Source organism: Nicotiana tomentosiformis, chromosome 1 (assembly GCF_000390325.3).
Source record: "Nicotiana tomentosiformis chromosome 1, ASM39032v3, whole genome shotgun sequence".
Lineage (NCBI taxonomy): Eukaryota > Viridiplantae > Streptophyta > Magnoliopsida > Solanales > Solanaceae > Nicotiana > Nicotiana tomentosiformis.
In genome coordinates this window covers 19,979,208-19,995,301 of record NC_090812.1, presented here as the reverse complement: position 1 = coordinate 19,995,301, position 16,094 = coordinate 19,979,208, and the positions used below count along the sequence as shown (strand labels likewise).

General features: G+C 37.6%; 2 protein-coding genes across 2 annotated transcripts; both read right to left on the bottom strand.

Moving 5' to 3' along the window:
- Positions 1-2,237: 2,237 nt before the first annotated feature.
- On the bottom strand, positions 2,238-2,858 carry LOC108944779 (uncharacterized mitochondrial protein AtMg00810-like). Its single transcript, XM_018770108.1, has one exon. The coding sequence runs from the start codon at positions 2,856-2,858 to the stop codon at positions 2,238-2,240; it is 621 nt and encodes a 206-aa protein (XP_018625624.1).
- Positions 2,859-6,937: 4,079 nt separating this feature from the next.
- Positions 6,938-14,970, bottom strand: LOC104094450 (coatomer subunit delta-like). Its single transcript, XM_009600390.4, has 12 exons — positions 14,842-14,970; positions 14,391-14,450; positions 14,238-14,277; positions 12,342-12,565; positions 11,846-12,088; positions 11,554-11,734; positions 10,471-10,775; positions 9,695-9,887; positions 9,437-9,590; positions 8,505-8,567; positions 8,320-8,416; positions 6,938-7,291 (listed from the first exon to the last, which is right to left on the bottom strand). Exons 2-12 carry the CDS (start codon positions 14,391-14,393, stop codon positions 7,202-7,204), a joined length of 1,593 nt encoding a protein of 530 aa, XP_009598685.1. The 5' UTR covers positions 14,394-14,450; positions 14,842-14,970; the 3' UTR covers positions 6,938-7,201.
- Between the last annotated feature and the right edge of the window lie 1,124 nt (positions 14,971-16,094).

The following is a 16,094-nucleotide window of genomic DNA, read 5'->3' as shown; positions in this document are numbered from 1 at the left end:
AGGTCAGGCATCATTTCCACGATGGGCCGTAATGCGTCAACTGTCCCCTCAAGGGTCGCGATACGATCCCCATAATTCACCATGGTCAGAAATGGTGGTAATTGTAATGTAATCCCTCGTCCGATGTTGAGCCTAGACTCTGATACCAACTGTTACGCGGCGGCTTCCTGAGATTCTTTGGAAGGGCGACGTAAGGCTAAGCAATCGATGTCAGTGCGATTACTGTCCGCCAACTGAGGTCCCATCCATATGCTAGACTAGATTGTTAGTGCCGTACGGAAAAACCAATGTCATGAGCAATTGAGAGAGAGCAGAAAAGAGAATTGAGAATGAAAGAAAGCTTGATTGCATTGAATGAAATCTATTACAGAAAAATAATATGGTGTCAGGGGGGAGAGACACCAGTATAGAGAATTGTTTGCTTGTTAGAAAGTTTGATTGTTTGGTCCCCCTTAATAATGTTTAAAAAAAATAAACCAAAGTTAGATGACTTGACCTAAATAAGTTGTAAAAGCACACTTAAAAAAAATGCAGTAAAACTACTCTATATTTACAATGAAAAGGACTTAGTCTTCTACAAAGTAGAAATAAGTCCGTTGGCAGCAACTTTGTCTTTAGCATTAGGGTCTGCGCACACGGCGTCGTCTGCGTGCACGGCGCTGTTGGCATCTGCCTGTGGCTGGGCGCTGGTGATGGCTAGCGGTGGGGCGACAGAGGCACATGCGCGCTTGTCACTTGGAGCTGCCGAGACCACGGGGTTGACTGTGGCGCTGGGCATTGGGAGGCTTGCCAGGACGCCACGGGGCGCATCCAAGGGGTCATGGGGCATGGCTGGAAAGCCTCCCATGACAGTTAATGTGTTGTCTCTATCGGCTGTGCACAAGAATAAACATTTCTATAATATATATATTGCTGAAACTTTAAATTAACATCAAGTTTTGGGTAATTTATATTTTCCCTCATTATGGTACTTTCCATGCATTATGGGTACTAATTGAAAAGAAATAAATCGATGTATAACCCAAACAACTACATGCCCTTATAATTTTTTGTAATTGCCTCATCAAGCTCTTCTACTTCTAATGGAAATATAACATTTTTGTGATCTTAAATTTGTCGAAGTAGTTGACTGATATTACTAAGTTGAATTCAGTAAGTTATCTATATAGAATGATTTGTTTCTATTTAGGAATAATACCCCAGTCCCCAGGTACAATAGTCTTGAGTTGAACTTTCATTGTTCTACTTTAAATATGGACTACTAATGGTTTATTCAATTAATCTAAAGGCAAAATGGCCTTGTAGGCACTTAAACTTGTACTGAATTTTTAAGTCAATATATAAAATTTTGATTTTCCTATTTTAGCACCTCAACTCAACCAATTGAGTATAAATAAACTCCTTCGTCCCAGTGTGTAGCTAAATTGCACAGGAAAAACAAGACAATTTATTATTTTACATGTGTCATTTGTGAGTCCCTTTCTTTAAAACTAATTTATCAAAATTTCTTTCTTATTTTACTTCTTCTACGCTTTTTAGCGCCGATGTCCGAGAAAAAAATCCCAGCCATCACCTGACCATATGCCTCAATTAGTCATGAACTTCCATTGTTGAAGAGCTCTAGCTATGGCGATATACAGAGAAGATAGAAAGAGAAGATAGAAGTGAAGGAGAAGAACATTACTCCCTTTTCTGAATATTAAAATGTACAGCCTACTATATTTACAGAGTACTTTTCACTACTTATAGAGATTAACTACTACTACTATATTACTTCACTAAGTAGTTATATCTCACTAACCACTGACTAACTCTACATTTTAAATATATATGGGACCCACATTCCTCAACACTCTCCCTCAAGCTGAGGGATGAAATGCATTCTTCATTCCCAGCTTGCTCAGTAAGTACTCATGTTGTGGTTTGCACAGTGCTTTTGTTAGTAAGTCTGTGATTTGCTCTGTTGTCCCAACATGTTGCGTTTGAATTAGCCCTTGCACTAATTTTTCCCTTACAAAATGACAGTCAATATCTATATGCTTAGTCCTCTCGTGGAAGATAGGATGTGAAGCAATTTGAATAGCTGTTTTGCTATCACAGTACAATGACACATGTAATTTGATATCCACACTCAGCTCTCTGAATAACCCAACTATCCATACAATCTCAGCAATTGTGGTTGCCATACTTTGAAATTCTGCCTCAGTTGAGCTTCTGGACATTGTTCCTTATTTTTTTTATTTCCAGGAGATTAGTGCACCACCAAACTTTACCACAAATCTAGAAACTGATCTTCTAGACTCCACACATGCTCCCCAATCAGAATCACAATAGGCTACAAGATGATTGCAGCTACCAACAGGCATAAAGAGTCTAAGTCCTGGTGTAGACTTAATGTACCTTACCACTCTCTTTGCAGCCTCCATGTGAGAAACTTTAGGTGCATGCATATATTGACTGAGCAATTGTACTACAAAGACTATGTCTGGCCTTGTCATAGTTAGGTACAGTAAACCTATCAATCTCTGATAAATTCCTTTATCTTCAAGCAATATATCTTCGGGTGCATCATTTCTTACTTCCTGATCAAACTCAATAGAAGTGAGTTTGTGATTGAACTCAAGAGGTGTACAGACTGGTTTTCCACCTGCTAGGCCAAGTTCAGAAACCAGTTCCAATGCATACTTTCTTTGACACATCAAGATACCCTTTTTAGACCTTGAGAATTCAATTCCAAGAAAGTACTTCAATTCTCCCAAGTCATTCATCTTGAATCTTTCTTGTAATTCTTTTCTGACTTGTCTGATAATGTGTAGATTGTTGCCTGTGATCAGCAAGTCATCCACATATACTAGCATTATCACTAGTTATGTTCCTATCTTCTTAGTAAAAAGATAGTAATCATAATGGCTTTGCACAAACTTCATATCTAAGAGTGCTTCTGTCAGTTTGAGATTTCATTATCTGGATGCTTGGTTCAACCCATACAAGGACTTGTGTAATTTGTACACTTTCTGATACTCCCCCTGACTTGAAAATCCATCTGGAATGTGCATGTAATCCTCCTATACCAAATCTCCCTACAATAATGCAGTATGCACATCCATCTGGAAAACATACCAATTGGAAGCAGCAGCTAAGGCAACTACAGCTCTCACAGTAACCATTTTGGCTACTGGTAAGAATGTTTCTGTGTAGTCTAGGCCTTCATGCTGGTTGTAACCTTTGGCTACCAATCTGGCCTTATATCTCTCCACCTCACCATTGGATCTATACTTGACTTTAAAAACCCATTTACACCCAATAGGAACTCTTTCTGGTGGCAGGTCTACTATAGACCATGTGTTGTTTTCTGCCAAAGCTGAGATCTCAGGTTGCATAGCTTCCACCCACTTAGGATCAACACTAGCTTCACTGAAGGAATTAGGTTCAGCATTAGCAGAATAAGCAGCTAAAGAGGCTTGATAAGCAGGAGAGAGTTGATCATAGGACACATACTATGAGACTGGATATGAGCAAGTAGACTTCTGAAGCTGAACCACATAGTCAGTGAGCCACACGGGAGGTTTAGATGGTCTTGAGGATCTCCTAAGTGTTGCATAAGGATTTAAATGACCAGTGGGAATATCTGCAGGCACAAATGCTGAGGGATCATCACTGATAGGTGTAGGAGGATATGACTGAGTGAAAGGAGAAATGTAGCCAAAAGATGGTTGTTGAGCATTCTTATAGATGGGTGATGAGTCTGTGAACTCAAGAATAGGAAATAGATAAGGAACACCATACCTTATATTCTTAAAAAGAAAAATATATTCCTTGAACATAGCATCTCTGCTCACAAAGAAACCTTTGGAATGAAGATCATATAGCACATAGCCCTTTTGAGAATAGGAATACCCCATGAAAACTGGTGAGACTGCTCTAGGACTGAACTTGTCTACTTTGTATACTTTAGTGGCATAACATAAGCTCTCAAATACTCTGAGATGTTAAATGGGTGGACCTTTCTGATAAAGTGCCTCAAAGGGAGTCTTTCCCTGAAGGAGAACAATAGGTAGCCTGTTCAGTAGGTAAACTGCAGTGGACACACATTCACCCCAGAAACGCAAAGGTACATAGGCATGAAATCTCAGTACTCTAGCCATATCTAGAATTGATCTGTGTCTTCTCTCAACAGCTTCATTCTGTTGAGGAGTGTACACACAGGAACTTTGATGAAGAATTCCAAGATTTTGCAATAAGGAAGTCACTTGATCATTCATAAATTTAGTGTCATTATCTGTTCTAAGACATTTAACAGAAGTTCTGAACTGATTTTTAACTATTGCTAGGAAGTTTTTCAATGCCACAATAGTATCAGCTTTAGTGGTTAGAAGAAAGATCCAAATATACTTTGAGTAATCATCAACTAAGGTCAAGAAATATCTTTTGTTATCATGAGTAGGTATCCTATAAGGACCCCAAACATCTGCATGCACAAGATCAAAGACAGAAGTAGAACATGAAGTACTAGGATGAAAAGGGAGTCTGGACTGTTTTGCAATGGGACATACAATACAATGATCACCAGTCGGGTGCAAATCACTTAAGCTATGTATTTTCTGTACCACCTTTAGAGGAGCATGTCCTAACCTTTTATGCCACAAATCCAACTTATTGCAAGATTGTGTGCTGCTCTCACTAGTCTTACTAGCACACTTATTTGTACTACTAACAATGGTATTTACAGTTGGTGGTAAATGTTGCTCAGAAAATTGTTTGTCTTCAGTCTTGAGAATGTAGAGACCAAGTCCTTCTTTACCAATCCCCAGGACCTTCCCACTAAAGAGTTCCTGAAAGACACAAAAATCAGGGAAGAATGCCACCATACACCTTAGTTCTTTTGTGATCTTAGAGACTAAGAGTAGATTATACTTGAATTCTGGAATATGCAATATGTTCTGAACCTTCTTATCTCTGAAAAAGGAACAGATTCCGGTGTGTGTAATAATAACCTTCTCACCAGTAGGGAGATATACTTTATTTTTATCTGTTTCTGATAATTCTTTATAAGAATCCAATAGATTTAAACTATGCACCATGTGATTAGAAGCCCCTGTATCTATTATCCACTTATGATTCACCAAGGAAGACATAAAAGCATGTGTGTTATCTGTTATTCTTGTAGTTGTTGAATTAGCTACAGGTTCAACATCTTTGCCTTTGTTCAATATCTGCAATATCTGCCGGTACTGTTCTGGAGTAAAGAATTGAGCTGGAGAACTGAGAGTAGAGCTTCCCAAGGAATTATTTTGAGCTTCTGAAGATTGACTGCCATAGTTGCTTACATTGTTGGACTGAGCAGTGAAATTTCTTCCTCTCTTCTTGTTTTTGAAATCACTTGAATATCCATGTAGTTTGAAGCAATCCTCCTTAGTATGTCCTTTGCACCTGCAGTACTCACAATAAACTGGTGACTTGTTGAATGAGTTTTTAGTTTTATAACCTGCAGTGTATCCAGTGTTTGTAGGACCTCCGTTGTTGTTGTAGTGCCTATTACTCATCATAGTTGCAGCTTCATTGGCATCATTAGAACCATATACACATTTTTCATTGATCCTTTGGCTTTCAACATTGATAATCATAGCATAAGCTTGATTCATATTAGGCAGAGGTCTAGTCATCAGCACCTGATTCTTAGCATTTTCATATGAGTCATTAAGCCCAGTGAGAAACTGATAGAGTTTTTGAAGCTGATAGTGCTCAACATGCTTCTTTGACTCAGGACAACCACAAGTAGGAGGAGGAGTCAACATTTCATACTCATCCCACAGTTCCCTTGGTCGAGAAAAGTAAACAGATACAGGGGATACTCCTTGTGTTAGTGTAGCTATTTCCTTATGTAAGTAAGCTGCCCTAGAAGCATTAACTTTGTCAAATCTCTCCCTAAGATCTTCCCAAACATTATAGGCATCCGATGCATAGATTACACTACTAAGCAGATTAGGAGACACAGTATTCATAATCCATGCAAGCATTATCGCATTACATCTATCCCATAGTTCATGAAGGCTAACATCATAGTTGCTCTTTTTGCAGGTGCCTAGAACAAATCCTAACTTGTTTTTGCCATGCAATACAATTTTCAATGACCTCCTCCAGATCGAGGAATTTTCCGATCCTTGCAATTGAACAAAAATAAGGACCGAACCTTGCGTATCAGACGGGTGAATATACAAAGGATGATGATGATCAACCTGATCTACTGATTGAGCTACATACATCGTTGCGAGCTGAGGATCAGTAACATTTTCATGAACCGGCATGGTTGTGAATTGAGAAACTTCGAGAGTTTTGAATCGAAGAACAGAAATGAGACTATAGACACATGCACAGATTGATCTCCTCCAAAATCGATCCAATCTAGCAGATCACGCACAAATTTCAAACCCTAGCCTGAGTAGGTGAAATTCGGATGAAAATCGAATCAACCGGTTGCATAAAGCGAGAAATTGAGGCTGAGATTAAATATTCCGTAACAGCTTAGCCGTCATTACTCGATCAACCGAGCTCTGATACCATGTTGAAGAGCTCTAGCTATGGCGATATACAGAGAAGATAGAAAGAGAAGATAGAAGTGAAGGAAAAGAACATTACTCCTTTTTCTGAATATTGAAATGTACAGCCTACTATATTTAGAGAGTACTTTCCACTACTTATAGAGATTAGCCTACTATATTTAGAGAGTACTTTCCACTACTTATAGAGATTAACTAGTTATATCTCACTAACCACCGACTAACTCTACACTTTAAATATATATATATATATATATATGGGACCCACATTCCTCAACATCCATAAAATTCATTCCATCTTTCACTTTTAATAAAATTCATAGCCCAAGTCAAAGAGTCGATGGGGCACTGCTAAAAAGAAAACAATAATAGAAAGAGAATACACAAAGCAACTGCATGTCATATTAAGGTAAGTAGTATTAAATTCAATTAAGCTATAGTTGATATCCTTAAGCTATAAATGCACAAGATTTTCAAAGATCAACCTTAAGAGGTCATTCCCATCGCCGGACATAATATTGCAAAAAAAAAAATGAAAGGGGGAAGGGAAAAAGCATACAAGTCTTGACAAAAATTTAAAAAAATGAAATATTCAGTCCTATTATGTTGCTGGAGGGGCACATCTGATGCTGATGGCATTATGGTCACACGACTTGGTAAGTCTCCGTGGCCAGCTGTGTTCTTTGAGAATGCTTAGGAGTAGGCCCACCTTTTATAGGCAGAATGTTGACAACCTGAAAATATTACATCAAATCAGGTTACCAGAAAAGGAACCAACTCCAGGCACATGGCACAAGCTATTGGAGATTAACTGTACTGAGCATAGTGAAAAAACTGATAAAGAACAACTACTACACTTGATCTCAACCAAAACAAGCAACACCAATTGCACAGTTACAAAAGATATCAGCTGACACACCATACTATGAAGCTAAGACTAGGTGAAAAGAGACAATAATCATGAGTCTTTTGATTCTTGGATCTTTATAGATATTCAACTATATTTCCTGTAGAGCAATTATACTTCTTTCATATTAATCAAAGTGTTGTTGCATTTATTTCGGTTTTATGATTGCAGTACCTAGTGTTAGTTTTGTATTTTCGCTTCGATTTCTAATTGGTGTGCTTGTTGTTGCCCTTCTTTTTACCTTTTCTAAGCTGAAGGTCTACCGGAAACAGCCTCTCTGCCTTCTTGAAGGTTAGGGTAAGGTAAGGTCTGCGTACATACTCTCCAGACCTCACTTGTGGTATTACGCTGGGTTTGTTATTGTTGTTCATATTAATCAAAGAACTAGGGACTATATTTAGATTTGACGTTACTTATATCATCGTCCAGCACACACTTGTTGTGTCCAAATTTTCCAAACGGAAGTTCCGTCACACAACTGGATAACTTATATAAATGATAGCAAAAGATCAACATGCATAGAATCACGATACAGAAAACTCCTACATTTTTTAACAGTTACCAGGATTGCAACTTTTTTTTAAAGTTACCTGGATTGCAACTTTTTTTTAAAGTTACCTGGATTGCAAGCCACAGGAAGATTCTTTCACGGAAATGAATAGGTATAATGGCAGATCAGATATAAGGATTGCATGCAAAGAAATCAAAAATAGCTGTGCGTGTATCAAGAGTATCAAATAATCTCCAGACACGAGCTGTCGAATCAGGAAAGTATATACTGGGAAAAAATAAGAGTCTCGCCAACTGAAGGCCAAAATTGATTGAGCAATATAACATGGAGGATTAGGAGCAAACCTTCAGGTCACTGAAAGTTCTTGAGGCAGTAAAGCGTGCAGAAATTGGGAAGAAGACCGACGGATCGGCTGCCGGAACAACAAATTCTAGTGCTCCACTGCAAAGTTTCCAACTTACACATTAGAAAGACAAACAAGCCTTAATGGCTGTGTGCTTCAAAAGGACAAACTTTCATAAAAGCTAACCTGCGGTTCGAATTGTCAATGAGAAGTACAGACCACTCCAAAACAGAATTTCTGGGGTCATACCTGCGATCAGAGGGTGAAAAATGTTAAGTTCTAGATAGAATATTTGGCAATCTGTAGAGCACAATCCAGCAGCTCCATACAACTTCCCAGTAACAAAAAGTCAGTCAATCATCTATGCCTCAGAACAGTAATTAGATATTCGTATCGAGGCCTTGGCCAACTATCTATTAGGTCTATGATGAAGGGCTGAAATAAAAATTCTGCATTGCGATTCCACTGCCTGGCCATTTTCCTCTACACTATCATACCACACAACAATACAGCTTTATCTGCAGCCAGAATAACTAGGTGGCATCCATCCCTCCTTTGAAAAGCCACACGATGTGTGAACTTTCCAAACCACCGATTCTCCAAAAATCCTATCTATATGCAACCAAATGTGTTAAAACACATGAAACAACTGCCTTGCTCTGACCATAGTAATACAAACTGAACGTTTTCAAAAGCAATAAACAAATTAGCATCTTAGAAGTATCATGATCTCTGTGCAAGGCCATTTCAGCCCTGAAAGCCTCTATCATAAGATCTATGTGAGATTCAGTTTGAAATCCAGTGAGAATAACTGAACAAATCTCTGATATAAAGGGGTGAGCTTTAAAATCTAGCAACAACAACCCAGTATAATCCCACTAGTGGGGTCTAGGGAGGGTAGTGTGTACGCAGACCTTACCCCTACCCTGGGATAGAGAGGCTGTTTCCGAAATACCCTCGGCTCCCTCCCTCCAAGAACTCCCCACCTTGCTCTTGGGGTGACTCGAACTCACAACCTCTTGGTTGGAAGTGGAGGATGCTCACCACTAGGGCAACCCACTCTTGTCAACAAGCTTTAAAATCTAGCGAAAGAGCAAAAGTTAAATTCAAAAGATCACCTCCACTCTCCGTCTATCTGTTGTACATTTGGAGCCTCCCTGAGAGCTGGAAGGGGTACAGAAATTACAACATTTTGTAGATCAATCTGTGCAGGGGTTTCATACTCAATATTCACATAGGTTTCGCTTCCAGAAACTGAAGGCCAGCAGTTAACTGGGACAAAATATTTGAAATCAATGATAACGTATAATATTAATAAAATACAGAAAACAGCATAGAGATTTCGAGCAGGGTCAACTGAAATTCATTAAGCTTACTTGTCAAAGGCAAAATTGACTCATCTGCAGTTTGCATTCTCCACCTCAAAAGACTAACGCCGTCACCACCTTGACCCGTGGGGAATGGCCTATTTGGATCTTTAAGGCCTAGGATATTTTCATTAGAAAACAACTCCTTGTTCATGTTTGGGTGTGTTTTGAAGAGGATTGCTGGATTACCACTGGTTTCAATCTGAACATAAAGTATAGAATGAACAGTGAACTACACTATCACAAAATTCACAGAAGTAAAAGCAAATATGAATGCCTTCTGGCATCAGATAGACCTCCAAACGCAGAGCTACACAGCCTAGCTTCATCAAAAGGAAAGGGGCCTAGTTGAGTCTTCAGCTATATTATAAAGAGTGCACAATTAAAATGTTTTACTAGTGTTCCTTAGAGGAGAAATCATTTATTGCAAGGAAGTGCTGGAAAAACCATTAGGTTCTTTGTGCCCAATTTCAATTGCTTCCAGTCGCATATCAAATGCAATCAAATGAGTAGAGCTGAAAACAGTGTTTGGCTGCAGAGGACATAAATGATGAACTCCGCTTCACAAGGACATCAACATGCATAGTGCAAGTTTTTCTTGGGTTCTTTTTCACAGATAGAGAATATAAATAAAATTATTGACATGACATTTGAAATACTCCTGACACTGTTAGACTTTGCCAGGGAGCCTCAGCACATGAGAAACTCAGCAAACTTGGAAGAGAGAGAGAGAGAGAGAGAGAGAGAGAGAGAGAGAGAGAGAGAGAGAGAGAGAGAGAACGAACCTGCACTTGTATAAATGCATCTTCTTGATTCAGAATTTGGAGAGACAAAGTACCCTGGACATCGAAGTTGCTGACACCACCGTCACGCTTTAGTGTTACATTAATCTTTTCTTCAACAGTCAATGTGACGGGATCAGTTAGTGGAGCAGCAGCTGGTTTGGCCTGACCAATGCTTGGTCTCACATCCTCGACAATTACTTCACCCTCTGCTTTCAGGGATTCCAGAAATTGGTTGGTCTTCTGATTTTTACCTAGCTGCATACCAAGACCTTTTGGTGGAGCAGTAGCAGATGCAGCTGGACGACCTGGTACACAAAAATGCCATAAGGTACATCTTCATAATTGGTTTCCAACCAATTTTCTCAAGGTTCACCAAGAAATAAGAAAATTTGATATTTCAAAGGATAAAAAGGAAAAAATGCTTCACAGCCAAGAAAGAGTAACCCCTAATGTATATGCAAAACTTTTCCGGCCTACCAACTGATTCCAAGCCATCAAACTACACACACATACGAGAAAAGTTCTATGAAAATCTATCAAGAAAAAATCAGCCCAACAAGACATTGTCGCAGACACAGAAAGACTGAAATATACAAATCCTACAATTAAAAGGAAAAAAGCGGAAACAAAAGGAGGTTTTGTTTTCCCTTCCTCCTTCAAGAATATTTAAGGTTTTTTAGTAGGAATTCTTGATGATTTTCTCAGTGTGTCACATTTATCAACCTTCTACATTTTGTGAGGAAAATGTTTGGAGGGAAGTTGTGTGTTCTTCTTCGTCCTTCATTTTCATTCTCCTTCATCACCTATAAAGCATTTTTTCCTACTATTTTCTTTTAAGTCATTCCTATATCGAACATTTATCAAAAAGGGCGGCTTTAATTCCTTCCCATCAAAATTGTACTGCTTCCCTACACAATATATGCACTTATAACAACAGCAAAAGGTGTCTACATAATACTGAACATCTATAAGAATAAGAAGTTGCACAAGCAAACATGCAAAACCTGGTGATGCACCCCCTCTACAAATGTTTAGCAACGAGCTAAAGACACATCACAATGACAGGATGAAACAAATACAAACCCTTGGATTTGGTGGAAAATGTGTCTACATCAGGGCTTAGACCAAATCCAGAACCACTACCAAAACCACCACTTCCTCCGCTAGATATGCCTGAGTCGCTGCCAAAGCCAGTATCCATTCTCCCAGAACCCATGGATTGAAGAGACATGAAACCTCCTTTTTCACCTCTATTCTTCTCAATCTGCAAAGATGTGTAGAAAATGATGTAAACAGTACAATCAAATAGACCCAATACATGAAAAAGGGAAGAAATTAAACATTTAGCACAGGTAATGTGTGCCTTCTAGACTACCTTGCTTTTGTCAATCTCACTGGCTTTACGCTTCATGACATCCTTAGTTTCATTTATCTTGTTCTGTAAGACTAACTTGTGCAATCTTTCCTCATGGCTCTCCATTTCACAATACTGCTTGACTTGTGTAACTGTAACATTTTCCTTGTGTCCAAGAGAGATCACTTCATCAAATGCAAAAATAAGCTCAAACGCTGTACTGCCAATTCCTTCCTCATCTAGTGAATAAGAATATTCAGGCACCTAATAACAGTCAAGGAATCGGCCCAAATGTTTCCATTTGCAGAAAAAAATTTAGCAGCATGCACATGAAAGCTTGTTTATTTATAAATATTTAGACTGAATTTTGGAGTTACATTTTGCAGGTTAAAGAAACTAAAAACTAAAAGAGGACAAGCATTTCTTTTGAAAAGAAGCAATATTCTATGCACAGAGATGAATAAAGCTGAGAAGAAAGGATAATCTAACTTCAGTATCAGAAGAAGAGAAAGGATACTAGTTTAGACAGCAGCCTCAGTGTCTCCAGATCTTCAAGAATGTTGCTCTGTTTGTTGGTCACAAGTAGCAAGTACAGAGACTCTATCGGTTGATAAACATATCGCACATTGTCAGTCTCAATATATGTATGCTGCTTTCCTGTACCAACCAATTTGGGGAAAGCTGCAAGATAACCTTCAATTCTTATACGAGACATATCAACAAACTGCCTCGACACAAGAGCTGCAAAGACAATGAGATGATACAGTAGTGATCAGTGGCAAATCCATCCTATTACATAAATAGAAGAATATTGGACATCAAGATGCAAGAAAATGTTGAATAACACATCCTAACTCCTAACACAACCAAACAAAAGAAGCTGCTTCTGCGGTAGAAAATCAATAAATTATAAAACAGACAGCATCATGGGACTGCTGATTCCCTACAAGAGGGTTATCATAGTGGACAGACTTTCCATTCAAATGAAATATATGAAAGAGTCGGAAATTCAACAGAATTCTGACCTAGACCTACGAAATTAGAAGATGGAAACATCACAGTGAAGTGAAAGGTATAATCAGACGGAGGAAATAGAACCCTTCATGGTTCCAACAATTTGTCCATTCCCCAGCTTTATCGTTATGTAATACTGTACCACTGTGGTCGAACATAACAGCTACAAAAGACAAACAGCTAGAGTTATTTCTCCAACTATGTTCTCATTTATTAGAGGTTTAACACTTGTCTCTCCACTTCCCATTACTTTCTAATTCAAGTTTGCATTCCATGATTTATTGTTTTCTTCTGCAGAACTTTCATTTCCTTTTCCTTCCCATCTAGGAAAACATTACTAAATTATATTTATTAGTCACGTACTACTAAAGAAGAATAAAGCAGTTACAGCACAACGCCTCTTCTCTTACCTTGTCTTTCTTCTTCACTCAATACAACAGGAAGCCTGTCACGCTTCTTTCTAGTGATTGTCACATATTAACCTAACTGATTAAGTAGGACAAAACATTACTACTTTCTAAAGCACTCACAAGGCATTAGAATCTTTTTCTCGCACTTTTCTCAGAATAAATGTCTTTACTAGGTAACCACAAAATATTAAGACATCCATACACTAGTAAAATACCAAAAAGAGTCATCAACGCGAAAAGGTAAAAAACCAAAAACTTTTTTCCATGAAATAACTGCAGTTTATAAAGATAAATATATCTTTTGAGGACAAGTGCCAACCATTACAGATAATCAAATACAATATGATACCAAAGTGAACATCTCTGGCATCTTTGCAACAAAACTGGTTAAACATAAGTGAAATATCGCAAGAACTCTTTTCAATCAAGTTACGATTAGACCAGAAAACATTCCAACTCTAACAGAATACCTCACTGCACATCATTCAGCCTAGTCTCTTGCAAGTTCACATTTTACATGTCCAATATCACACACGTCTTAGAGGTTATTTACTCTTTGTGCCTCTAGCTACATAACTAAATGGAACTTTTTCCTCTGCCTTCACTGCAATTTTCACATTTGTCTCAAGAAGTTTACATATTAAATTGACTCAACTGGCAACTTTTTTTCTAATGCATAATTGTTAATTTCAAGCTTTAGACTCCAAAATTGCACAAGTTTGGCGTAAAACCCCATTACCGGAAAAAATGACACCTTTTTATATCTATAAGCTCTTTGATCGTAGCATTCCCATTTTGACACTGAAAACATGTTTTTCTTAAACTCCAAGTCCAGTCAAACACCTCATATAAAATCAAAAGGAGGGAGTAGCAATTATTGTGTACATGCTCTAACTTGAGTAGAATGCCACCATAAAAATCATCAACTAACATCACACTAGTTTCCACAAACCAGAAGATTCCAAGAACATATGTAGAATGCGACATACCTTTGCCAGATTTAGAAATTATCGAAGCTGCTAGAACAACCTGCAGCACATATTAGGACAACGGTGTAGAGTTAATAATCTCTGATTTTTTAAAGAAAATCACAAAACATACCAATCTAAACAGCTATGTTGTTACAAAATTATCAACATTACCATCTTCGCTGCTTAGTAGATTGTGCTGAATCAGATCCTAGGCAATAGATCGTATACCACCTGGATTTCGAACGCAAATTCAAAGCCGTAAGAAACAAAAAATAAATAAACATTTTCAAACAGTTAGTATGAAATGAAAACATCATCCACTTTATAGGTATCAACAATGCGATAAAGTTTAACAACAACAAAGTACAATGTACACTGTATAAATTCACTAAAATTTACACCATAAAACGGTGAAATTCTGCCTATAACCATGCAAATTGCTCGGATCTTCGCATTGATTTGACATAAAACGCAACTACAAATCAGATCGGACTGCAACAAATCCCTAGATCTAACGACCAGAACCGAAAGTAGAACATTGCGGAAAGATCAAAACCGTCGATCGAAGTAGATAGAGGCCCGGGGGTAGTGAGAAGAAGTATTCAGAGAGATCGGCAATTACCTGAGTGAAGAATACTTGCTGACGAAGAGTAATCAGATGTGATAGAGAGAAAAATAGGCGCTTCCGGAGCTTATATATGAAAGGACCCTGGAGTATTTTTTTTTTCTTTCTTACAGTACACCAGACTACTACTAATTTTCCTTCAGGCTTCCGTCGTTACATTTTTCTTTTCAATTAAGATAGTTTTAAATTGAAGCGAGCTCGATAACTTTTTTTTAATTTCGTAAAAATTGTACTCCTAATTTATTTTTCAGTAGAATTTGATTTTGGTGCTCTAGTTAGTTATAAATATAATTTGTAATTTATACATATAGCTTGTAACCTGAACATATGATATTGGTGTTCTAATTTATATTTTCACATAAAATTTGATTTTTAGATATACATGATTTGTAATGTCAAATTATCTAAAAGACGATTAAAATAATTATTTTCAATAAAAGGTAGACAATAACATGAAAGAAATGTACTGGTGTTTTAGTTAGTTATATTATAATCTCATAATGCTAATGTAATAAACATAAATTAATCATATGTTAAAATCTAAAAATAAAAGATTAAATACCTCAATGGTAATAGATAGTACGGTCGTTAGAGTATTTGCCTCCGCCCACAAACTTTAGATGTGGATGAGTGTTCATGAAAAAACGAAAAGTAGCACTAATTAACTGAATAAAAGGCGAATTTGTCATGTTTTGTGTTAATATGAAATCGTGAATATTCTTTCGGCTTGGGTTTGTTGTTTAGATTGATGTTAAGCTCCCCAGAAAGAAAAAAAAACGAAAACTTATGAAACCATATAAGGAGGTAATTTTTTCTGGACCACACACTTTAAACAACAACAACAACAACCCCGTAAAATTTCACTAATGTGATCTGGAGAGTGTAGTTGTACGCAAACCTTACCTCTACTCCGAAAGAGTAGGGAGGCTATTTCCGAAAGACCCTCGGCTCAAGAAAACAAAAAAGACAAAAGGACAAAAGGAGACAAGGGGAGACAATATTAGTATCAGTATCACCACAACAATCATAGGAAAAATAGGAACACCATGAAATCCAAAAAAAAGATGCAAAGCAAAGGGATACAATATTAGTATCACCACAACAATCATAAGAAAAATAGGAACACCATGAAATCCAGAAGAAAGATGCAAAGCAAAAGCGATAGCTAGTAAATGGGATCTGCACTGAAAAGCGAAATAGTAAGACACAACATTGTCACTAGCTATCTTAGACAAAAATCCTACATGGCT